Source organism: Bicyclus anynana, chromosome 16, assembly GCF_947172395.1.
Source record: "Bicyclus anynana chromosome 16, ilBicAnyn1.1, whole genome shotgun sequence".
NCBI lineage: Eukaryota > Metazoa > Arthropoda > Insecta > Lepidoptera > Nymphalidae > Bicyclus > Bicyclus anynana.
In genome coordinates this window covers 11,299,126-11,324,605 of record NC_069098.1, presented here as the reverse complement: position 1 = coordinate 11,324,605, position 25,480 = coordinate 11,299,126, and the positions used below count along the sequence as shown (strand labels likewise).

General features: G+C 35.4%; 1 protein-coding gene across 2 annotated transcripts in view; it reads right to left on the bottom strand.

Moving 5' to 3' along the window:
• LOC112055869 (transmembrane protein 151B-like) overlaps positions 1-25,480 on the bottom strand; it is a 39,712-nt gene that overhangs the window by 5,204 nt on the left and 9,028 nt on the right. The window contains exons 2-5 of one of the 2 annotated variants that reach the window (XM_052886126.1): positions 7,715-7,863; positions 5,729-5,785; positions 4,809-5,012; positions 1,584-1,668 (exon numbers count right to left, since the gene is read on the bottom strand). In XM_052886126.1, coding sequence (XP_052742086.1) covers positions 1,584-1,668; positions 4,809-5,012; positions 5,729-5,785; positions 7,715-7,863 — 495 coding nt within the window. The remainder of the gene's footprint in view (positions 1-1,583; positions 1,669-4,808; positions 5,013-5,728; positions 5,786-7,714; positions 7,864-25,480) is intronic. The other variant, XM_052886127.1, reaches the window with a different exon arrangement.

The following is a 25,480-nucleotide window of genomic DNA, read 5'->3' as shown; positions in this document are numbered from 1 at the left end:
GTTTGTTATCGTTAAAAACAAACAACAGATTTTAATTTGTTAGTTCTATGGTTTTTTCGTCTGTATTAGTATATATTAGTTTTAAGCCCTAATTCCTTTATGATTAAGAGGCCAAAGTCCGGGAAAAAGTCCGAGAGATCTAGGGTTTGATATATTGTAATATCTACTTATAACTATCTAGTAGTAGGTATTTTCATCTGGATGAAAAATATCTTTTTCCCCCTTTTTTGTGCGACAAAATTACGAATTCAGTTAATCATAAATGACATTCGAATTTATAACATCAGTTAGGATGTCGTATGAGGAGCAAAAGAGACTTAAATATAAAATACAAAAAAAATATTTCGTGCAAATTACTCGTATTTAATCGTGTAGTAACGAACGTTTCCCCTACCTATTGTGTTGAATCAACATGTAAAATCGATCGTACGAGTCAATGCAGAGGACAATGAACCGTGTTCATTCAATGAAAGAACGTAGAGTAAACAAAATTATCAAATTATTAGTGGCTGTGTGTAAAATGACTCTTAAATAAAGGATATTACACAGTAGCAGAGTTCCTTAATGACAAATTATTTTATATTAATAACATGTAAATGTATACTTAATGTTTTGACAATATTACTTTCGTTTAATTTTATTTTATTATGTTTGTTATATGACTTTAATTTATGAAATGACATTATAAATGATTGACAGTTCTAATATTAGTAAATAAAAATTATAATAATGTACTCGGCTTGCACGCCTATGAGGCGGATTGTGTAGGAACATTAAAATGTAACAATATCTGTATATGACCACATTCTGGCAATAAAATGATTTATGATTTATGACATACACCCAACCCAAAAATAAGCCTAACTCGAGATTTTCATAGCTAAAAACAACCATCGAGCACTAACGACCTCTTCCGCCTACAATATGTTTGCCAAAGAAAGAGCTATGTAAGAAACTATCTCCTCAGTCCCCAGTACTTTGTAATATAAATAATTCAGTACCTAATCTAACCAACAAATATTTAAAGTTAAATTATAAATGCGACAGTTTGAATGAATTCCAATCGCACCATAAAAGCTTAACTGATATGAATGACATTTGGCACTGAGTTATTTTAGTTTGGAATAGTAAATAGGCTTGCATACAGATTCACGAAACTCGGAATCTAGTGGTTGAAATCACGGAATACAACGAGTATTGAATAGTTTTGTCTTAAGCTTATAATTATTTTATTTATGGCAAGCTACTTAGTAATGTTTTATTTGACATGAGTACCTACCTGTTTTAGAAGTGCATATTATATTATCTGCTGTGTATCATTTCAGGAGGGATCGAAAAGATAAATCAATACAGTATTATCCTTGCTGGGTAGATGAAAAGTGCAGTGCTTGTCGTTCCAAATGATATATGATGATAATGATAATAATTGGTGATTGTAATGATGATGATGATGATGATGATGGTGATGATGATGATGACAAATAGCACAAGTACCAGGAACAAAGTTGTAAGCCTCCGTTAATTAGTGATATAAATACAAATGAATGTGGTTTAGTTATATTAATTCTACTAATGAACCTCACCTGTGTGGTAGTGTATGCGTCACCGTTTCGGTATCTCGTGACTTGGCGTTTTCTCCTCACGTAGTGGTAGCAAATAGCTTTCCACCTGAAGGAAAACTTTTCTGTATAACATGTTATGTAACCTTATATAACAGTGAGCTACGACAACGATTAATCTTCGTTACGTTGCAGATAGCGATTATTTTAGCCAGGAAGCAATAATGAAGACAGATGCACAGTAATCCGGAAGAAAATTGGTGTAGATTTGGTAACAAAAATTAAAGTAAGACGGATGTCGTAAACTGTGCAAAGTCGCAAATTGTCGCAAAATTATTTTCTTACAAAAGTTTGCTTATGATTTTTAATAAACGTATTTCTTGTATGTCATTGTGTTGTACAGACACTACTACATCACTAACTAGCTGATGCCCCGCGGTTTCACGCTTAGTTCCCGCTCCCGTAAGAATATGGGGATAAATTTTAGCTTATGGCACTCACAAATAATGTGACTTACTAGTGGTAAAAGAATTTTCAAAATCGTTCTAGTAGATTCAGAGATTATCCAGAGATTAGATCCCCTACAATAAATACCACAAACTTTACCTCTTTATATTATTAGTATAGATTGATTTCACTAGAAAGCGCAGTGTTAGTTGACTCCCCACCAGGTGGACTGATGACATCAAGCGAGTCGCATTGAATTAGATTTGCTGGATGCTGGCGGCTCAGGATCGTGATGTTTAGAAGTCAATACAAAAGGTCTATGTCCTGCAGTTGACTTCTATCGGCTGATATGATGATGATGATGACGATGATACACTATAAACCTGTGATAGCCAGATATACCCCATTTTATGATGGCGAAAGTTTGTCAGCTCCTACCATAGATAAGTGCGGTAGCCAATTATGGAGTTCGGACTGTGGCTTTAGAAGGGAGCTGGTTCTAAGGGCCCAGAACTTTCCACAAATAAAACACGATTAAATATCTAACTTTAAGGCTCTACAGAGAATTGTTGCGGCGAAACTAAGGGTTTTATGACTGGAGTCATAATTCCTCATAATATTCCGTAGAAAATATTAAAAAAAACTATTTTAAAAATCAACGCTCAGCAAATATTTTGTAAAATATACAATATTCAGGTTATTTATAACCGGGAGATCTTGTACAGAAGTAATTTATGGAGGCGCCGATGTTTCAAAATAATGAATTTTAATCCCGAGCTCTGGAGTGCAGAGGAAGTTTCGATGTACAATATTCATGTCCAAGTTAAACTAGTTGGACCGTAATTTGTCGATTCAAAGTTCAAATGTCGGAATTTTGCCCACGGACTGGTTAGGGTGGTTTGTTTAACTTCAATAACGACACATGGGCGCCATTATCTGATAGAGACACCCTAATTAATTAATTCGTTTAACAGGATAGTTTTGGTAAGTGTATAGGTTTGCTTTGGTAACTCCAAAGATCTATTAAAGAGCCATGACAGTAAGAGTGATTGGGGTGATTCTTATTAATAGATATCGCTGAGCTGACCGATCGTTATATTGCTAAATCTGTCTTCAAAAGAAATACAAGCTACTAAAACTTTTCGTGATGAAAAAGTTGCTGGAAGGAGAGACGTCTTATACCTACTAGACTCGAATAAAAAATCACTGGTCGGAAAAGCACTTAAAAAAGAAGAAAAGTGGCAAGGACGGAGATAATGAAAATAGATCTCACCTTCATTTAAAACGTAATAAAAGAAATTGTAGTAGATGTTGTAAATCTATCCGACATAAAAAATCATGTTTACTATCCTACTGCGGAGAGTATAATCGATACTTATAAACTAATATTATAAAGAGGAAAGATTTGATTGTTTGATGGTTTGCATTGAATACGCTCTGAAACTACTGAACCGATTTGAAAAATTCTTTGACTGTTGTGTGTGCTATAGGCTATATTTTATCCCCATATTCCAAAGAGAAAGGGAATCACGCTGGTGCTGTTCTGAAAAGGCAAGCGGAAACAAGGCGGACAGTTCTTGAGGTATAAGGTTGTGCAGAACAGGCATTTGGCTAACTGTAACATAAACTCTACTGGTTGGGAGTTTTTAGTGAAAAACGACCAGAATGGAGGTTCTTCGTACAGCAGAATATATTTAGTTTTGAAAACAAACGATACGAAACGAAATAGATCTAGACAATCGTCATGAACATCTTAAAGCCAAACCAACCTCCAATATCACATATGTATAATTACTCGTATATTAACGGTACTAACTCTCTGCGCCAGGACATGCCGCGCTAAAATAGGGTACATAAGTGTGACGTAAGTCAGGTGATCATGACTTACGTCTTGAAGCTCTCGTGTAACTTAACAAAGATTTCAGTCGCTGTTGCTAAACCCGACGAAGATATAATGAATGTGTATTATCATACTACTGGTAGCTCAAAATGGATTTAAATGGACTAAAATATTTATGTATTTGTACCTATCCTGTTTTATAGATACTTTTTTATTTATCTACAACAAAATTCACCGAATTCTACGTTGTTGTGGCTTTGTAAAACGAAGCAAAACAATACGAGCACCACTCCAATTCCGAATCAACCGAGCGAAGTTTTGCAAGGCTGCAATATTACATAACGGACAGTTCTAGAACTTGATAAGATAAATTCTAAAACTACTACTTAAATTCTAAAACTTGATATGTGATCCTTATATATCTACTTTGTGTTGTAGTGAATAGCATTAGTATCGAATTAGAAATGAAACCAGAACCAAGTTATAAAGTACGACATTTAGGATTGTGGAAGAGAGATTAAACAATTAGCAGAGATGTACTGATATCTCTCTGTTCTTAAAGTCGATTTCGCAACGGTATAAAACAAAATCAAATTACATCACAGGATGAAAAAAATATATTTCAAGTAAGCTTAGTTTACCTGTATTTTTAAAAACGTCAAATTTAACCATTTGCAGAGACTACCACTATTTCAGAAAGCAGTTACAGAAATAAATTGTAGTACCACATAGGCTACTCTTATGCTGATATTCTACGCATTATAACTAAGTTATCCACTCTCTAGCTCAGCAACAATTACTTCCAAGATCAATTTTGGAAAAGAAAACTGAACGTCTCTCTGCAGGTGTCCAAAGAAGCTCAATTTTCAGGTTCAAGGCATAAGTTTATTAAACATTTCTAGTACCCTGGTATTTGTTGAGGAGCATATCTAGTTTATGAGACATAAAAAAAATGTTCTCACCAGACCCTCGGCGTCGAAGTCCTCATAGAGTGGACCCTCGCGCTGACAGCGGCGACGTCGACGCGCTTGGCCAACTGTATCCTCGCCGTACTGTGGTAGCATTCCACCAGGTACACCAAATACAGCAGCAACACAAACGCGATGGGTATGTACGCATAGCCGACGTCGCACGGTGACTCGCGAACTGTCCTCTTGATCGGGTACCTGAGGGACAGGAAACTGTGAGCAGATGAGTTGTCTTGAAACGATTTGATACATCAATGCTATCCAGCGAAAAAGTTGAGAACGGAAATACAGTTTAATAATCGTGCAGTTGAGAAATATCTTATTTTGCTCATTTGAACAAATGTAGAAATTATTTTGTCAACAATTAATTTCTTTCAACTTCGTGACTTGTCATTTGGTTAGCGAATAACTTGTTGAGCAAGTAAACCAATATATTACGTTAAATTATTTTAACTTGTCATCTCCATACGTTCATAGATACATTTAACACAATAGCAGTTAGCACAAAGTGTGACATTCACAGGTTGCCAAGCGAAAATACTTTAAAACTTTAGAACATTTTAGCAGATTAGCAATAATAGAAAATAATAATACGTCATTTTAAGTAAGTATGGGTTGTTTAGAAAAATTGTAAATATTATAATTATGTATAAAAAGTTTTTATGCATTTGGTTGAGCTACTATCGTTAGGTTCATTTATTATTTTATCAATTATATATTTATTCTTTATTTAAAAATTAATAAAAATTAGACTCTGTATCTTTAAGAATAATCTGCATAGTTTAAGCAGCATTGCCAAACTATACGATTATCAAACTGTAATAGAACTGAGGTAAAATTGCCGAAGTAAGAATCGCCGCAGTGGTTGGACAGAAGGAAGAAAGCAACTTGCAACGTAATTATATGCCTCTTACCATGTCTCCGCCCGCAGTCGCTTGTCAAGTACTTCGTGACTAGTTTTCCTCCACAGCCTATAGGGGAGTTATCTTCGTGTTACTGGATTAACTAGGCACTTATAACTAACTAACGGCGTCCAATTATTACAGAATTTATTTACTAAAAAATATTTTCATGAAATACTTCTGTACTATGGGAACCTATATTGTAACTTAACGAAGGACATTTTTTTTATAATTGTATGCATTTCTTTTGCAGAGAGAGAACGTTTGTATGATATGTCGTTATAACAGAGTTAATTGCAGATTGTATGAAAAGTTAACGTAAAATTTTTATAGGAGATTTTTGCTATTTGCTCAAAATTTTTGTTTTTACCTTTGTTTGAGATTAAATAAAGTAGAATATAAAAAGACACTTGGTTTTAAAAATATCGAGCACATTTAAAACCTCACTAACCTTGTTTTCTAAGCGAAACTCGAATTTTAACCCTATATTGTAACCGTTACATTATCTATTACTATAACTTGGCAACGTCGTTCGTAACACTCCCGATGCTCCGCGCGGGCCGGATGGCGTGTAGCGATGAATGAAAAGCCCACGACTAATGCACGCACGATTTCACACCAGCGCAGTCTTTCCCCATGTCGCCCGCATATCATGGGAGTGTTATCAGTGAATTTGCTAGACTATACTAGACAAAGATGTTGTTTTCAAATTCTGATTAATTATTTGAAGTAGACTTGAAGTAAAGTTTTATTATTTTGAATATTACAAGTATTATTAGAGTTCCTACCATTTATAGTATATTTATAAATTAATTAATAATAAAATGGTCTACATACCCTACAAAATAGTGGCTTAATTAATCACTAACTACCAAATTAACGAACATATTTACTAACTACCAAATGAATGATATAATTAAATTGAAACTTAATGAATCTATACTAATAATATAAAGCAGAAGGGTTTGTCTGTTTGAACGTGCTATACTCAGGAACTATTGGTCCGATTTGTGAAATTCTTTTAGTGTTAGATAGCCCATTAATCGAGGAAAGCTATATGTTATATATTATTCCCGTATTCTTACGGAAACGGGAACCACGCGCGTGTAACCGCGCGGCGTCAGTTAGTTTATTAAATTTACTACTTATACTGTTAATTCCTAATGAGTCAACTTGTGAATTATAGATATCTGGGTTCGATTCCAGGCAGGCATTTCTAGCTTTACGAAGTTAATTTCCTGTACTGCGAAGGAAAACATCCAAAGTATACGGAATACAATCATTTTTATTCGGTGATAAGATTGGTGATGATGAGAATGGCCGTCCTGTGTTAACGATGTGTGATAAATAATTTAAAGGTACTATGACAATTCTGCCATTTACTCTGAGATACTTATGTCTGAGATTGATGACGATAATGAGAGTAGAAAAAGTATCGTCCATTGCTGGAGATGACTACAATAGGGATGATGACAGTTTTTTAAATTGTATATAAACTAAGAGTAATAGCAAAGCAATTTTGTAAAAGTAACAGGGTATCTGCGATCATTACTTTCGGAGCTACAGGGATTTAAAGGGTCAGATTTGCGGCGCTGCCGCGGATCTCTGAAAAACGCTCCATACAAAATGGCACGATGTGACGTCGTTGGCTCGCTGATCGTTAGGTATTTCAAACAAAATTACTAATATTTTTGTTATTTGTGCTTTTATGTTTATAGTTCATTTATTGAAAAATGTCACATTTAATGTAAGGAATCTAAAACTGTATGAATTTTCAAATTACGATAAAAAAAATTTAATAGATTTTGAAATTTTATAATCTTATTTATTTTGCAAATATCCAGACAATCTTTGCTTTTTATGTATAAATTAGTTAACATTGATCTTATTTACCCAAATGTATCATAAAAATCAATACATTCAAACCTAGTCATCATCCCTATTATGATGATGATGATGATGATGATCATGATGATGAATAACATGAAGGCAACTCACGTGTTGAGATCGATGAGCTCGCGGTCGATCTCGGCGGTGTTGCACCAGACGACGGAGCCGAGGCAGCCCGCGATCATGAGGGTTAGGAGGAAGCATTTCCAGTTGCCCTCACGCCTTAGAACTCCGCCCAGGCTCTGCTGCCGTGGTCGCTACACAACAGTAAAGTCAAAGTTAAAAACCAAGACAGAAACGTTATCTTTACAACAGTTGTAGAGTCACATCTCCTGAGGATGCTCCGGTTTCGGGGTGAAACGTACGTAGAGTATTTTGTCCGACCTGGGTGACGTTGTCGCATGGGTTCGTCGGCTTTTCGCGGATGATAGCAAAATAAATAAATTATATATTCGTGATGAACTTCTGCAAAGTAACTAACTAGGTATTAAATAAAATACTTCCTCATCTTCATTAAATGCCATCATTACGGCTCAGTGGTATGCGCGGTGGATTTACAAAACGGAGGTCCTGGGTTCGATCTACGGTTGAGCCGATTGAGATTTTCTTAATCGGTCCAGGTCTCGCTGGTGGGAGGCTTCGGCCGTGTCTAGTTACCATCCTACCGCTGCCAAGCGATTTAGCGTTCCGGTATGATACCGTGTAGAAACCGATAGGGGTGTGGAATTTCATCATATACCTAAGTAAAAAGTTAGCCCGCTTCCATCTTAGACTGGACTTAGACTTATACTCTGGATAGCAAGGCTTAACCTTTGGGCTAAATAAGCGCCAGCCCTTGGGTCACCTGACGCATGGACCAATTTATCAGACAGCATTGAACAATTTTTTAGTATCTGTTGACCGTGGGCCTAAAGTCTCAAAAGCAAGCGGAGCGTGGCGGAGTTTTCTTTTTTATAGAAGAATAATTGATAACTATATCAATTATTCTTTAAGGCAGGTAGTAGGTATATTGTAGGTTTAGTAAATTTGTTAATCATGTTTGAAATAGCATAACATTCTTATTTGGACTTAATGCAATAAAATATATTTGTAAAATACCTATATATCCATTAAAAATGTATGTACATATGTATTTATTATAATATTATATATGTAATTATGTATTGAAATAATAGTATAATATTTTTTACTAGGTCTATAGTTTAATTCATTTTAGTTCTTTTTGGTTATTTATTATTAAGTTTATTTTTCAGCTTAATGTCATTGTGGGTATTAGTTTAGATAATAAGGTTGTGTTGGCTGTGTTCGTGGCGTTACCCAATCTATGGTTCCAACTGAAAATCAGCGCTACGTGTCCAAATTCAAATGGTCACGTAGGATTATGCTGAGCTGGGGTCATTTTCTGGGTTATGCCACACATCGCAGGGTACTGTCCTGGATGTCATGGTGTACTGGAGATATTGTGATGTGTGGCATAATTTTGAAATAAACGCATTTTTTTTTCTTTTTTTCAAGCGCCGCAAATACATAGTCATTCGATATGACCGAGTATTTACGACCCTTACAAAATTGAGCGTATTCAGCAGCTGCGCCAAAACCTAGATAAACCGCAAAACTTAAGAGTAACTCGAGATCAAAGATTCCTGTGAAAATATGTATAAGCAAATTATCGTTCAAGGGCGGCAGTATTAACAGCAACCTTAATAAGCTACGCAGACAAAGCCACGGACTATTAAGTGTATAACAATTCAATGATAACAACAAGTCTTTGTTTGTTTGTAGAGCTTAAGGGTCTGTTGCTAACGTAATTGGGTTACAAACCACTTAAGATTTGAGATAATTGTATTTGTTATTGTTGTTGCGAACAAAACAATGAGGTCTTGGGGATGATCATATTATTATGTTGTAACCAACGACATTTTACACTAGAGATAGGGCACTAGCGCATCAAAACCGAGGCGAAAAAATGTGCATAATTGTCTTAATTTAATTTAGTCGCTTAATAAACAACGTAGGTAAGTTATTTAAAAGTCCCAGGCGCGTTTGAACCCTCGTTACTTTAATTTTAAGTTTTCGACTATTATTACACCATTAAATTAAATTAAATTATGACAAAATTCTGACATTTCAAAAGTGTTTGTAAAGTAAGCCTAATTGAAATAAATAAATTTTGAATTTTGAAACAAATAATACTTAAATATTATCTACAATATCGAGTTGTGTATTCAAGAAGCGTAAAAACTATACAAGTATACTTAAATATGTAATGTAAGTAAACACAAAATTGTCCATGTGGGCGCTCAGTAAATAAATAAATAAATAAAAAAGCCTTTTATTATTTCCCATTTACATAAGGTATAAGGTACAATAATTATTCTAATAATTTTTAAACAGAACAAAGTAGGTAACACTTTTATACTTAGTACATTTTTTTGCATTTTATCTTTTTATTAATATTTTTTATGTTACTTGTGTCTATTTATTTTTCTTTCTTTTTCTCTATATATTATATATATATATCCTTAACTTTTTAAATGAGAACCCCTCTGTAGGGTAAAGGCCTCCTCCAGATTTTTCCACATTTCCCTATCGTTTGCTTTTGATTGCCACTCGTCTCCTACAATATCTTTGATGTCGTCGACCCATCTTCTGTAAGGCCTGCCTCTTTTCCGTTTACCCCTAGGGCCCTTCCATAGGACGACACGCTTCGTCCACCGAGCGTCCTTCGTTCTAACGACATGGCCTGTCCATTTCCATTTCAGTGCGCTCAGTGGAGTAGGTAAATTCGGATCACTTTTTTGCGGTGATCATGTAGGCACGTAATATATCTGTAGTATAAAATATCGTCGGTTGTAACACACAGAGAGATAAGTTAGATATAACTAATCAAAATAACGATACTAACTTAGAAATTGGAAATAGCGTTGAAGTGTCTGGTAAAGAATGAAAGTTATACTCACAAGTTTAAGTAATAATAATTATAATGTTAAAATACACTAGTGGTGTTATTATATTTAAACATAATTTAAATAAACAACACGATATTACAATCGAATTAACAAGACAAATAATAATAATCAAATGACAAAAGAATAAAGTATTTCTCAAGTACTTATTTACACGATGCTGCAAACACAACAAGCGCACAATACATACAACACACAAACAACAATTTAAAAAAAAATTGTTGTTTGTGTGTTGTATGTATGTCCGGGTTAATCTCAGGAACGCATTGGCGTTATTGCTCAGTATTAATAGACAATTATTTATCCTTAAAATACCATGAGTTTTAGTCCGTTTTCCATTATAATATTATTAAAATAACGAACAGAAAAAACTCACGGTATACAAATTGTAAAATTACCTAAGCTGGGTCAACAGTTTCCCAAATGTCGTTATCGACACTGCAATTTATTTTGATAACTGCTAGCCCAGCTTTTTTTGGTTTTAGGATTACAAAATTACGCAAAAAATTACAAAAAGAACAAATAAAACATTTTTAATACTTTTTAAGGCCCACTATAGAGACACACCTTGCAGAAGATGGGAGATAGCATAGACCCACCTCGCTGCTAATCTAAAAGCTAATTATTACAAGTTCTTTCTTAGTTTAGATACCTGTGACTCATCCATTAATTATAGTTTTATACTATATTTTTCATTATACGTATATGTTTTAAAGAGAATAAATGATTAATTATTTATAATGCGGGTTAGCGGGCGGGTGTTTAAATATACACAAAACTTTTGTAAAAGTCTTAAATTATTATTATTAAAATCCCTGTTACAACATTAATCTATACTAATATTATAAAGAGGTAAAGTTTGTAAGTTTGTAAGTTTATCACATTTTTTAAATGGGGTAATCTTCGGAACTACTAGTCTGATTTCAAAAATTCTTTCATCAGTAGAATGCTACATTATCGGGGAGTGCTATAGGCTATATTTTATATTGGTATCATATATATTAGCCGAGTTATCACAGTTTTTGTCATACAGGTCGGACTGAAAATCCTCTTAAACAGACTTATTCGCATGCGCTGCCTTAACTATTGTGTAAGATTAAAATTAATGTATGGAGACTTTATGTATCTTTAAAAGTTCTACAAAAAAGTCCGCGACACCATATATCTATCTTCTATATATTAGCAGATATAGTACCTTTTGTGTTTTAAAAAATATTAATTTTATATACTTAGGTTTACGTCATTATTTATACAACTAAACTTTTATCCTTATTAAAATAAATTATTTAATAACCACAAGGATATTATGGAGATAAGATTTGCCCTTTACAGTATGTTAATTACTTAAATAGTTTCGGAGATAATACAAAATTTCTAAAAGACGCAGAAATTCCGCTATGTGACGCCCGGCGCTTTCATTTACGTAGTTCCCGTTCCCGTGTGAATATGGGGATCAAACATAGCCTATGACACTCGCAAATAACGTAGCTTTCTATTGGTAAAACAATTTTCCAAATCGGTCCCGTAGATCCAGAGATTACCTCCTACAACCACACGAACTTTACCTCTTTATATTATTAGCATAGAAGTCTCTATTTCTCTTGGTCATACCACCACTCTCGAAGGACTGGAACGATTTTGCTAAGGGTAGGAGTAAGATAGAGAAGTTACAGGGTAGGGTAGGGTACGGGTAGGGAAGCGTAGGGGTAGTGTAGGTAGGGTAGTGTACCCTACCGGTAGGTTAAGGGCCGGGTTTAGGGTAGTGGTAGGGTAGGGGTAGAGGTAGGGTAGTGGTAGGGTAGAGGTACGGGTAGGATTGGGAAGTGGTAGGGTAGGGGTAGGGTGTAGGTAAGGTAGGGGTAGGGTAGGGTAGATGTAGGGGTTGGGTAGGGTAGGGTTGGGGTAGGGGTAGGGTAGGGTAGGGTAGGGATAGGGTAGATGTAGGGGTTGGGTAGGGTAGGGGTAGTAGTAAAGTTGACATCGAAATTTACGCGGACGAAGTCGCGGGCGTCCGCTAGTTAATTATAAACAAACGTCATAACCATCAGCTTATAATGACCTACTTTAGGACGGCAATCTCCTCTCTTTAACAGAGTTAAGTTAAAGTTTTAAACAAATACACCCCGCAAATTACAAAATTAGGGAAAATGCTGTCAAAAACTTTTTAAATAAAGATTTATTAATAATAACTAGCAGGACTTGGCGGGTTTTACCCGTGTAGTTTCCGTTCCCCAGGGATTATGGGGATGAAATATAGCCTTTGTTACTGTTAATGTAGTTTTCAATGTGTGAAAGAATATTTCAAATTGATCCCATAGTTTCAAAGCCTATTCAATGTTTCAGAACAAACGAACAATCAAAATTTTGCTCTTTATACTCGTAGTATTATGATTAAACGACTACCAGGGTTATCGTAATTTATTTTTCCGTCCGCGTGGAAATAAATGTAAGCTTTCAACCCTTATTTCACCACTTTAACTATTGAATTAAAAAAAATGTTTTATATTTTTGTTATATTTAAAAAGCACCACAAGATGTAATGAAATAGACACTACATTATTATATTTGGGCAAATTACTGGATTTTGCACCTAACACACCTTAATACAAATACTTAAATTCCCGCTGAATGTCTCAAGACAGATTGGCAGGAATAATGAGAGACTAAAAAAATAAAAAGGTCAATAAGTACCCTTTAGTTTTGCTCCAAGGTCCCATTTACCATTACTCCAAAATTCAACTTGATCGGTTTAACCGTTTAGCACAGTTTAGCAACAGACAGACGGAGTTACTTTCGTCCTCGTCATCAACCCATATTCGGCTCACTGCTGAGCTCGAGTCTCCTCTCAGAATGAGAGGGGCTAGGCCAATAGTCCACCACGCTGGCCCAATGCGGATTGGCAGACTTCACACACGCAGAGAATTAAGATAATTCTCTGGTATGCAGGTTTCCTCACGATGTTTTCCTTCACCGATTGAGACACGTGATATAAAATGCACACAACTGAAAAGTTGGAGGTGCATGCCCCGGACCGGATTCGAACCCACACCCTCCGGAACCGGAGGTAGAGGTCATATCCACTGGGCTATCACGGCTCGTGAGTTACTTTCGCATTTATAATATTTGTACAGATAGTATAAAGATAAACACAATAATGGTACTACCATAAAATCATTTCCTGAGTTCAAACGTACTTATCGAAAAATATGGATTAAGGATTCCTATTTGTATTGGGAAAACATGAAATTGGATATCCCGTTTTTATTAGCGTATCCAATAAATATTTTATCCCAAACTCGATAGACCTAAACAATTTTGTTCCGAGAACTTAGGTGTGTTCGTCCCCTTATTGAAACATGTTGACATGGGGCAGGAGAGGCGATTGTGTGTACTCGGCCTTATTTACACTATCCGGGTATTGTCTGGGGACAAATATTTTTAGACCAAATGAGCTTTGAGACTGAAACTCGTTTTAGTAAAACGTGACTTTATTAAACTTGATAAAATTGTAAGACAATTTTCCTTTATTTACTCGTTTAGTTTAACTCTACTTTTAACGTTTTGTGTTTAATGCACATAATATAAATTAAATTAAATCGTTAAATTAATCACGTTAAATCACTATTCAAATGTATCTAAATATATGTGAAAACACGCAATAAAATCTCCTGTTATTCTTTTTAATTATTGAACATCAACGAACATTGTAGTAGGATCTATAATTTTAGGCTTAGTTTAGTTGTATGTGCATAGTGGAATATCAAAGTTAATTTGAATTCTTCCTAATCAAAAGATAGGTGTTAAAATAATTATACATTTGTATATATTTGTAATTGAATCCCTCCTTAGTCGGCGTTTTTAGCATTACATCGAGTGTCAACGAATGGACCGATTTCGCTAATTCTTGTTTTGTTGTGTTTGCAACAAAATCAAGATCAATTTATAAAACAAAAAAAAAATTAGGTCGGTATGTATAAAATTTAAGGAAACTTAACGACTGCTTAATTCTGTTACTCAATCAACACAACGGCTAAACGAATTTGGATAATTTCCTACAGAGATAGATTATAATCTGGTATTTTCCAAAATTTACTTAAATCCCGATATACTAAAAGGAATGGTATTTACGCAAATGAAGCCGCGGGGCACAGCTAGTGTATAATATAAACATAATCCACATAGCTAGTTAATTTAAACAGTAGCACATTTACTCCAATACAAACATTTCTAGTACATATTCAAACAGTTTTAGTGGATAATCAAACAGATTACGTTGAGCTCGAAGCGGTAAATTATCATCTAACTAAGAGATTAGTAAAGATAATTTAGTATAATGTAAGCGAGGCTTGGATACGGCTCAAGGCCGTTTAACTATTACAGTTAATAAGGATAATTATATTAGATCTTGGAAATTTTCAGTGATAAAATTTCTAATTTATTAACAAAGAATTATTCTACATGTTATAATCAAAATCAGAATTCATTTATTTCAAGTAGGCTTAGTTTAACAAAGCACTTTTGAAACGTCAAATTTACGAGTAACTATTTGTTTACTGTTTACTTTTCTTTTATTTGTTTAAGTTTACTGTTGTTAAAATCATTACATATTCTGTTACTTTTACTTTATATTGTGTGGAAGGTGGAAGCTGATCTAACGGCCTCCGAGCGCTTTTATCTTTAAGGAACTCATCAATGTTGTAGTAACCTCGACTAAGTAAACGTTTTTTTAACACATTGCTTAAAGCTATGCATTGGCAGGTCCATTACGGTCTTGGGGATCTTGTTATAGAAGAGTACACCCAAACCTACAAAAGATTTTTTTACTCATTGGAGACGATATGCAGAAATAACTAACTTATACTTGGTTTGGTGGACTGAGGACATCAAGCGGGATGCAGGAAGCTGCTGGATGCTTGCGGATCGAGACCGCTTTGTTTGGAAGTCCATGCATGAGGCCTAGAGCAGTGGACGTCCATCTGTTAATGAAGATGATGATAGTTTCGTTGAAATAGCCATGTTAGATGATCACCAAAAAATCACTGCAGTTTCATGTAATGGCCATACATGATTTTTATGATACATTCGGGTAATCATTAACATTGACCATGTTAACTAATTTATACATAAAAAGCAAAAATTGTATGGATATTTGCAAAATAAGTAAGATTATAAAATCTCAAAATCTACTAAAAATCTTATATCGTAATTAGATAAAAATTCATACAGTTTTAGCTTCCTTACATTAAATTTAACATGTTTTAAATAAATGAACTATAAACATAAACGCACAAATAACAAAGATATTAGTAATTTGGCGAACGCCCATACAAATGTAACGGTCATTATGTACCTACGACGTCATTAGTTCGTACCATTTTGTATGGGGCGTTTTTCAGGGATCCGTGGCAGTGGCCCAAATCTGACCCTTTGTAGCTTCGAAAGTAATGATCGCAGATACCCTGTTACTTTTACAAAATTGCTTTACTATTAGCATACTCTTAATTTATATACAATTTAAAAAACTGTCATCATCCCTATTACCTGGTATCCCGCAGGTTAATTCGTTTCAGTGGCATAAAACCACATGTTCACTATATATAAAGATAATTATAAAATTAAATAGACAATAATTATAGGACGTGGTTAGGCATTTACGCCAACGTTAATGACGGAAGCCGACGATGACCCAATTTTAATCCCCCTTTGTTCCCATTGTCGTGCTCTCCATTTTAATTAGGTATAGTCCAAATTAGGGGACAGGAAAAATTATGCTACGCTTTTACAAGTGGATCCTCGGATATTAGAAATGTTTGTTTAACTGTGTCTGTACAATTGTACATAATTATTGTATAACAAAGTCGTCCACAGCGTCTGTTCGTTTGCGATAAACTCAATAACACTTAACGGATTTTTTAGTCTATTTGTTTACGAAGATTAAGATTTTTTTTTAAATAATAATTATTAATGACACGACCAATATTGCTAAGAGTGTAGACATAAGGCACGGCTAGTATGTAGCTAGTAGGGATTTAGCAAGTATGAAGCTAGTACGCAGCTAGTATGTAGCTAGTATATAGCTAGTATGTTGCATGCACGTAGCTTGTACGCAGCTAGTATGTAGCTAGTATGTAGCTAGTATGTAGCTTGTATGTAGCTAGTATGTAGCTATAAGCTATTATGTAGCTAGTATGCAGTGAGTATAAAGCTAGTATTTAGCTAATATGAAGCTAGTGTGTAGCTTGAATGTAGCTAGTAGGTACCAAGTATTTTTTTAATCTTTACAAGTTAGCCCTTGACTACAATCTCACCTGATGCTAAGTGATGATGCAATCTAAGATAGAAGCGGGCTAATTTGTTAGGAGGAGGATGAAAATCCACACCCCTTTCGGTTTCGATACGACATCATACCGCAACGCAATATCGCTTGGCAGAACGTCTTTGCCGGTAGGGTGGTAACTAGCCACGGCCCAAGCCTCCCACTAGCCAGAGCTGGACCAATTAAGAAAAATCCAGGGCCTCCGTCTTGTAAATACCCGTCCTAGCATACCACTGCGCCACGGACACCGTCATGTAGCTTTTATGAAGCTAGTATGTAGTTAGTATGTAGCTAGTATATAGGTCAGGAAACAGCGGTCTAAGTAGACTATGCTTGTTGATACACGCCCAAGCTTTGCAGACGTAATCGCATTACACGCGATTTCACTTCTATTCATATCCACATGTATACTACGACCAAGGTTACTACAGAGAGATATTGTAATTGCTTAGTTTGTAATACGGAGTGTACGAGGTCAATTGACCTCGTATACCTAGCGTCTTCAAGATTTACGAGGTCGATGGACCTCGTACCACACTACAAAGTTTTAGTAGAGGAAAATACAGAAAAATCAGTGCCGCAGCGAACGAGTTAAGCTGGATCTCTTACTATTACATCGATGTTCTGAAAATGGCATTCGTTTTGACAAGCAAGGTTATCAGTTCGACTTTCAACTATTGCTTTCTTATTAATCGTGTATGATTCTGAGTTTTACATACGTCACTCAAAGAAGTAGTGTACCTACTCTAGTTTGGCAATTTCGTTCGTAACACTCCCGATGATGCGCGTGGGACGGGGTGTGTGTAGCGAAGAATGAAATACCCATGACTGATACGCATCACTTCCCCGCACGCACGATTTCTCACTTTCCGCCCGTCACCCGCATATCATGGGAGTGTTATCAACGAACGTGCCAGACTTTACTTAGATACTCATACTTCATATCACAACAAAATATAGTAAATGGTAACCTACTTTAAAGTTTCAACCTCTGCAATATAAGTTTCGAAACAGTTATAAGCCGGATCTATACATTTGATAAGTAAGTTCTATCCTATAGTTTATCGATAAAACCACACGAAGATAGCCAGTTATAATATTTTAAATTAATTTACAATTATATTTCTTGAAATCCTCACGGTGATGCTCGAACATGCACGTTGCTAGCATTTAAGGGAACGGAAGTATTTATCGTCAATTTATTCCTTAATTGCAGCCGTCATGCGGTTTCAACCCCGTAATTCCCATGGGAATATGGGTATAAAATATAGCCAATGAACATCAGGTATAATGTAGGACTTTAATGGTGATTGAATTTCTCAAATCAATTCAGTAATTTCAAAGAATATTCAATGCAAAGAAACAAACAATTATTAAATCTTTTCTCTTAATAATACAGAGAAGAAGAAGATTAGTTGCATGAATCCATTTCGTCTGGATAAAGGATATATTTATATAAATAATTAAAAGTAATCCTTTAATGGCTCCGTGGCATGCCAAACGTCCAAAGCGCAGTTTTGCCAATCGGTGAGAATAGCGAGTGAGAGCATTTTTTCGTTGGCCTAAATTTTTCTGAAGCGGGCCAATTGTTTTGTGGCTCAGGCATGCATGAGTCCTTCTGTAGAATTTGGCTACGCGTCTCTATTCTGTAACTTTTTTATAACTTCCATTTTTGAATACGTTTATCTCTCTCTGTTTAATACGATACTGTAGAATGAGAAAGAATGAGGTAAATTCGAAACTCGCACTACCGGGTTATAAAGATATTGTCGCAGAATAGTCCTACACCTCATGACTACGAAGCTGTATAACTACATCATCATCATCATCAACCCATATTCGAGTCTCCTCTCAAAATGAGAGGGGTTAGGCCAATAGTCCACCACGCTGACCCAATGCGGATTGGCAGACTTCACACACGCAAAGAATTAAGAAAATTCTCTGGTATGCAGGTTTCCTCACGATGTTTTTCCTTCACCGTTTTTTGAGACACGTGATATTTAATTTCTTAAAATGCACATAACTGAAAAGTTGGAGGTGCATGCCCTGGGCCGGATTCGAACCCACACCCTCCGGAATTGGAGGCAGAGGCATATCCACTGGGCTATCACGGCTTACGTAACTATATATAACTTAAATTTTCGAATTCACCGTTTATCTCTCTCTGTTTAATACGATACTTTAGAATGAGAAAGATTGAGGTAAATTCGAAACTCGCACTACCGCGTTATAAAGATATCGTTGTACAAGACTCCTACAGCTCATGGCTACGAAGCTTTATAAGTTCGTAGCACTTCGTAGCCGTGCGAGAACATAAGATCTAAACTTTTTACGGTGAAGTATTTAATAATTGTGCGCTGAGTAAAGCAAATTTCAACGCGGGAGATAGAATTTCTTCATTTTATTTTATTAATTCGAAGTATAAAAGGTACTCTGTCTCTTAAATATTATATTCACTATAAAAATCAAGTTTTGAAATTCAATATTTTGTAGATTAGAAGTTTATTATAAAATATAATAAACTATATATAAAATTCTCTAGTCGCGGTGTTTGTAATTGTTTTTGTAATTCCCTCAAAACGGTTGGACCGATTTTTATGAAAATTTATGTACTAATCGTATAGGCCTGAGAATCTAATACACCTATTTTTCATACCCCTAAGTGATAAAGATGGTCTACTCCAACATTTTTAATCCCTAGAGATAATTAATAACGCAAAACAATGTTAGCCGTGTCACTCAGACTTTATTATAAAAACTGTCGAAAGGTATGGTAAATGTAATTTTCAACACGTTGTATATTTTTTTCAATGTATAAATTCTACTACTATTTTAGAATGAACCATTAAATGAACGTTACAATTTTAACTAAGTCGATAAAGCTCGCCACGTGGCCATGGCAATTATATCGTATAATTAACATTTTTATTTATATTCAACTATAACTTAAAGCTTGTAATGTCGTTCTAGTCGAAGGTAGCACGCATACATTTCCTTGTTGTAATGATATAAATAAACAACTGTTAAAGATTTGGTTAATTACACCAGTCACGTGCGTGTTGCTTTTACTTTTTGTTCAACGAACTAAACATCTTTCGTATAAAAAAATCGGTTATTTTAGAATTTAAACTATCGTGAGTGTTATTCATTTTAAACCCGTACGGGGCCCTTAGTCATGAGCTGGTTCTTGTATCGCGGCACGATCCAAACCCGTATGGGTTCGAAACTAGTCGGGCATACTCCGACCTAATATCACGTGAGTTTTAGCCGTGTTTCATGATCAATTAATAAAAAATCACTTGTTTGTAAAGTCGGCTTAGTGACGATAGTTGAACGTGACGACGTCATAAGAAAATACTGATGGAATGGTTGCATTTTTCGAAAGAAAATGTTCGTTTATCTAAAATACTGTTTAATTATCTTCATAGACCAGAATATAGGTACTTAATTTCTTGTAAAAAATCACCTGTCTGTAAAGTCGGTTTAGTGACGATAGTTGAACGTGACGACGTCATAAGAAAATACTGATGGGATGGTTGCATTTTTCAATAGAAAATGTTCGTTTTTTTTAAATACTGTTTAATAATCTTCATAGACCAGAATATAGGTACTTAATTTCTTGTAAAAAAATCACTTGTGTGTAAAGTCGGTTTAGTGTCGACAGTTGAACGTGACGACGTCATAAGAAAATACTGATGAGATGGTTGCATTTTTCAATAGAAAATGTTCGTTTTTTTCTAAAATACGTTTTTTTCTATATATTATACAAATAATCTTCACATACCAGAATATACTTTATTTCTTGAACAAAAAGTTGGCAACCCTAGAGCGAGAGAACGACACATGACGTCATTTTTTTCAAGTTTTGCAGCTCCATCGAATTATATGACGTTGTCACGTCAAAAATCTTGGCAACCCTAGAGCGAGGGAACGACGCATGACGTCATCTTTTTTCGAATATGTAGCCGAATTATGAGACGTTGTCACGTCAAAAATTCTACGTATTTAATATACGTAAATATTATAGTAAATATACAGTATTCATGATTGAAATCCGTTGCTGTAGTGATGGCATCAAGTAGAGGAGAAAGTAGAAGCTTCGTTAAAATAACGTAAAATTTAGGTCGCCTAGTCTTCATACATCCGACTAGTTGCCGCCCGCGGTTTCACCCGCGTAGTTCCTGTTCTCGTGAAAATATATAGCCTTTGACGTTCTCAAATAACGTTGTATTCTAGTAGAATTTTCAAAAGCGATCGAGAGATTACCTCTCACAAACTTTAACTCTTTATAATATTAGTGTAGATATATATTAAAGGGTATACATAAAATATTACAAGCAATTTAGCTGAGCGACGGATGCAACAAGGTTATTTCGAGCCTGGGCAAAATTAATCCATCGACGTGATTGTATGGAGCTTCGTTTTATTAAATTTGTTTCGTCCCGTCCAATTTAATTTGAACTTTAATAAAATTTGTATTCATACATATTATACATATTGCTTATAAATTATATGTATTATTAAGTTTGTCTCGCAAACTTTTACTTTTTTTTATTTTTTAACAATGTCACAAATACAAAATATTAATCAAAACACTATTAAAAATTACAAAAAAAGAATTAAACCCTCCCGCTTCGGCACATTTGAGTGCCCAAGCAACCGGTCAGGGCTCCAGAGTGAGGAACCTCCTCACAATACGCGCCGTCTCAAGAATCACTGCCTTCTGTCACTGAAAATCAGTAGTTTTAAGTTTTTTCGCGAACTACCAGATAAACGTGGAGAAGACTGTTTATACTAGTAACTTATTTATATATATATATATATAATATTCTATATACATATTCAATAAACGTTATAATCACTAGCTAGCCCCAAAGTAAATGTTATGGGTACTAAGATAACTATAAATTTACATACTACGAGTACAATTAAATATTTATATACACATACAACACATCCATATTAATCACACAAATATTTTTCATTAGTGGAAATCGAACCCACGACCATGAATACAAGCAGGGTAACCTGTGCCACGCGAACGTCACGGCGGATAAAGTTCATTCACTTATTATTCAAATCTTCATTCGTTCACGTCTTACAGATCAAAATATTTCATTACAACGTCAGATAATCCCCCTGTACCCAATTTAAATTAAAGCGATTTAAGCTCTTATAAAAAGTGGATGGACGTCTAATTAAACTACAGTCCAATTTCGGAGTTCAAATCAGCTTGTTTTACTGTGACGGATACTTGTGAATTCGAGGCACTGAAAAAAGATAATTACTCGCCGCTTATCTTACGTCAATAAAAGAATCTTTTTGTTAAGTAACTTTGTGTAGTTTACACTAAGTATTTAATATGCATAGTGCATACCGAACTGTGCATAGTGCTGTTTGACCCCCACTAGGTGGACCGAAGACATCAAGCGGGTTACAGGTAGCCGCTGGATGCAGCTCGAGACCGTTGTGTTTGAAAGTCCATGCAAGACACCTATGTCCAGCAGTGGACGTTCATCCGCTGATAGTGATGATGATGATGATGATGATGGTGATGATGTTTTGTATAATGTATAGTTATTAGGATAAGTTAGCCTAAGTTTCTTACTTACATAGGTTTTTGCTTCAACGAATCGTATAATCGTACATCCTCCATCTTTCATAAAATTATGGTCAATATATACTGAGGACGCGGCAATGGGGATGATGACTAGGTTTGAATATATTAATTTTTATGATACATTCGGGTAAATAAGGTCAATGTTAACTAATTTATACATAAACTGGATATTTGTTGTATGTACAAAATAAATAAGATTATAAAATTACAAATCTATTAAAAATTTAACGTAAAGTTCATACAGTTTTAGCATCCTAAATGTGATATTTTTTTATATGTGAACTATAATCATAAAACACAAATAACAAAGGTATTACTAATTTTGTTCGAAAGCCCATACAAATGTGACGATGATTATGTACCTACGAAGTCATTAGTTCGTACCATTTTGTATGGGGCGTTTTTCAGGGATCCGACCCTTAAAATCCCTGTAGCTCCGAAAGTAATGATCGCAGATACCCTGTTACTTTTACAAAATTGCTTTACTATTAACACACTTTTAAGTTATGTACAATTTAAAAAACTGTCATTATCCCTATTAAAATCTCACATTAAGGAATCCGATTGTAGAGAGCGAGAAAGTCTCAAGCGTCTGCTAGTTGGATGTAGTAGAACAGGATAAAGATATATAAGATATAAGATAAGATAATAGGCTATAAGGTAAGATAATAGAGCAAAAGGAATTGTGGCCCGATGCCAAAGTAGGTAAAATTTTTATAAAGCCCTCTTGAACAACAGGTCGGAGAAAATGGCCGCTCTAAAAGGCTCTCACAAATTAACGAAGCCTCTTGAAGTAATGAAATAATTGATCTGAAGGCAAGTGGCTGTCTCCGTCAGCGATTTCATTAGGAGATCTAAACTCCAACGTTGGTCTCAAGTATTTTTTTTCTTAATAAAGAATATTTGCCATATGTATTAAATATGACCAATATTCCCGTGCTAGGAGTGGGTGCGTCAATAGACCAACGTGGCGGGGATTGAACCACCACCCCTCGGTGATGAGTCCGACCTCTCTTACCGTTGAGCTATTGAGGCTGTAAATTAAATATTAAGCTTCAATAGTACGTAATACCGAGCGACTCCAGACCGTGGTAGCCCAGGATTTGTTGAACATTTTTACAATTGATTACTATCAAGTTAATTTCCCGTAAGTAGCTTCATCTTGATGAGAAGTTCAACTTTTTTATTTGCGAAAATTCTTGATTCTGGTAGCTAACTGGGTTTCCAGGTAATAAAGATTTCTGAGCGTCGGAACGAGATAATGTACCACGTTATTTGTAGGACATTGTGGCTGTTATGTTGTATAGCTCATAATAAAGCATATGTAAAAATAACAGCTGGTTAGTAATATATTTTGAACAACTCCCCACCGCACAAAGGCGGCCTTATCGCTAATAAATATACTCCAGACAACCCGCATTGTAAGATTCAAGCTAAAGAAAACGTGAAAGTTTTAATTTAGGATATTCTGGTGTCAGCGGGTCCCACATACCCGGCCGTATAATGCCAGTTCTGCCTGTCACTCTACTATCAGGACGAGTAAAAATATTTCCCAGCGTCAAAAAAAAGAAGTTGGGAAATTGGTTGTTACACCCATGTCTAGGAAAGCTTGATAAGCCATTGATTCCGGTCACTATCATACATACATTAAGTGATAGTTCGAAAATCAAACTTTCAGCTTAAGCACGGCATTTTGTAATTCCGCCAACCCGGATTAAAGCAGCGTGGTGGGTATAAGGTGATCCCCTCTCTTATAAGGAGAAAGGCGTAGCCCAAGGGGGTTATTAAAATAAACTTTTATTGATAACTACTAAACTAAGTACCTACTACTAAAATATTCTAGAGGTTAGTTAAATATAACTGAACGGTAACCATTTTAAGCTATCGATTGACCATAAACGTACCATCTATCCTTGGAAATGACCTTAGGTACAAGAACGTGCACATTTATGTCATGGCCAGTTGGCCAGCAATAAATGTTTACTACATTTGCTAGCCTGCAGGTACAGTTAATTCATGAAGTACCTAACTACTTAGATACCAGTGTGCCTAGTGGGAGTTATCAATATTTTCATACTGTTGCTATCACGTTGACGTAAACGCAAATATATATGGAATTGAAACAGTTGTGCAGTAGTGCCACTAGATGGCGCTGTTTCAATTCCTTAGAAATTCGCGTTTACGTTACGTGACAGTAACAGTATCAAACTGCCACTAGGCCCTCTGTTCAGTTGCAGTTTTAATAAACGCTCCAAATCTTCGTCGATTCAAAGTAAAATGAACTGTGGATGTAACGGATTTTATTTATAGTACTTAACAGCTTTATTTCAGTCAATTCTTATTTGAAATTTCTGATCACGTGTAGAATCGTATAGCCATCAGAGGGCCTAGTGGCAGTTTGATACTGATACTATCACGTTAATGTAAACGCGAATTTCTAAGGAACTGAAACAGCGCCATCTAGTGGCACTACTGCACAACTGTTTCAATTCCATATAAATTAGCGTTTACGTCAACGTGATAGTAACAGTATGAAAATATTGGAAACTCCCACTAGGCACACTCAGTATGCTCGTGTCTTTGAAGTGTGGTTAAAAATCAACAACCACGCCATCCTAAGACCGTTGTAAGCACCATAAGTTATCAGACGTCAATGGGGGTAGGAGTATGGTGGGGGTAGTGTGGGAGTATGGTAGGAGCAGGGGTAGAGAGGGGTAGGGTAGGGGTAGGAGTTGGGTGGTGTAGGGTAGAGATAGGGCAGAAGTGCACATATGACAAAGCGAAGCTTGATTTGTAGGGGTAGGGTATGGTGAGGGTAGGATGGGAGTAGAGTACGGGTAAGGTAGGGGTAGGATAGGTAAGGGGTAGAAATAGGGTGGTGTAGGAAAAAGTGCACATAAGACAAAGCGAAGCTTGACCGGGTCCGCAAGTATTAAATAAAAGTCAAATAGAAGCTTGTAACAAATACCTAC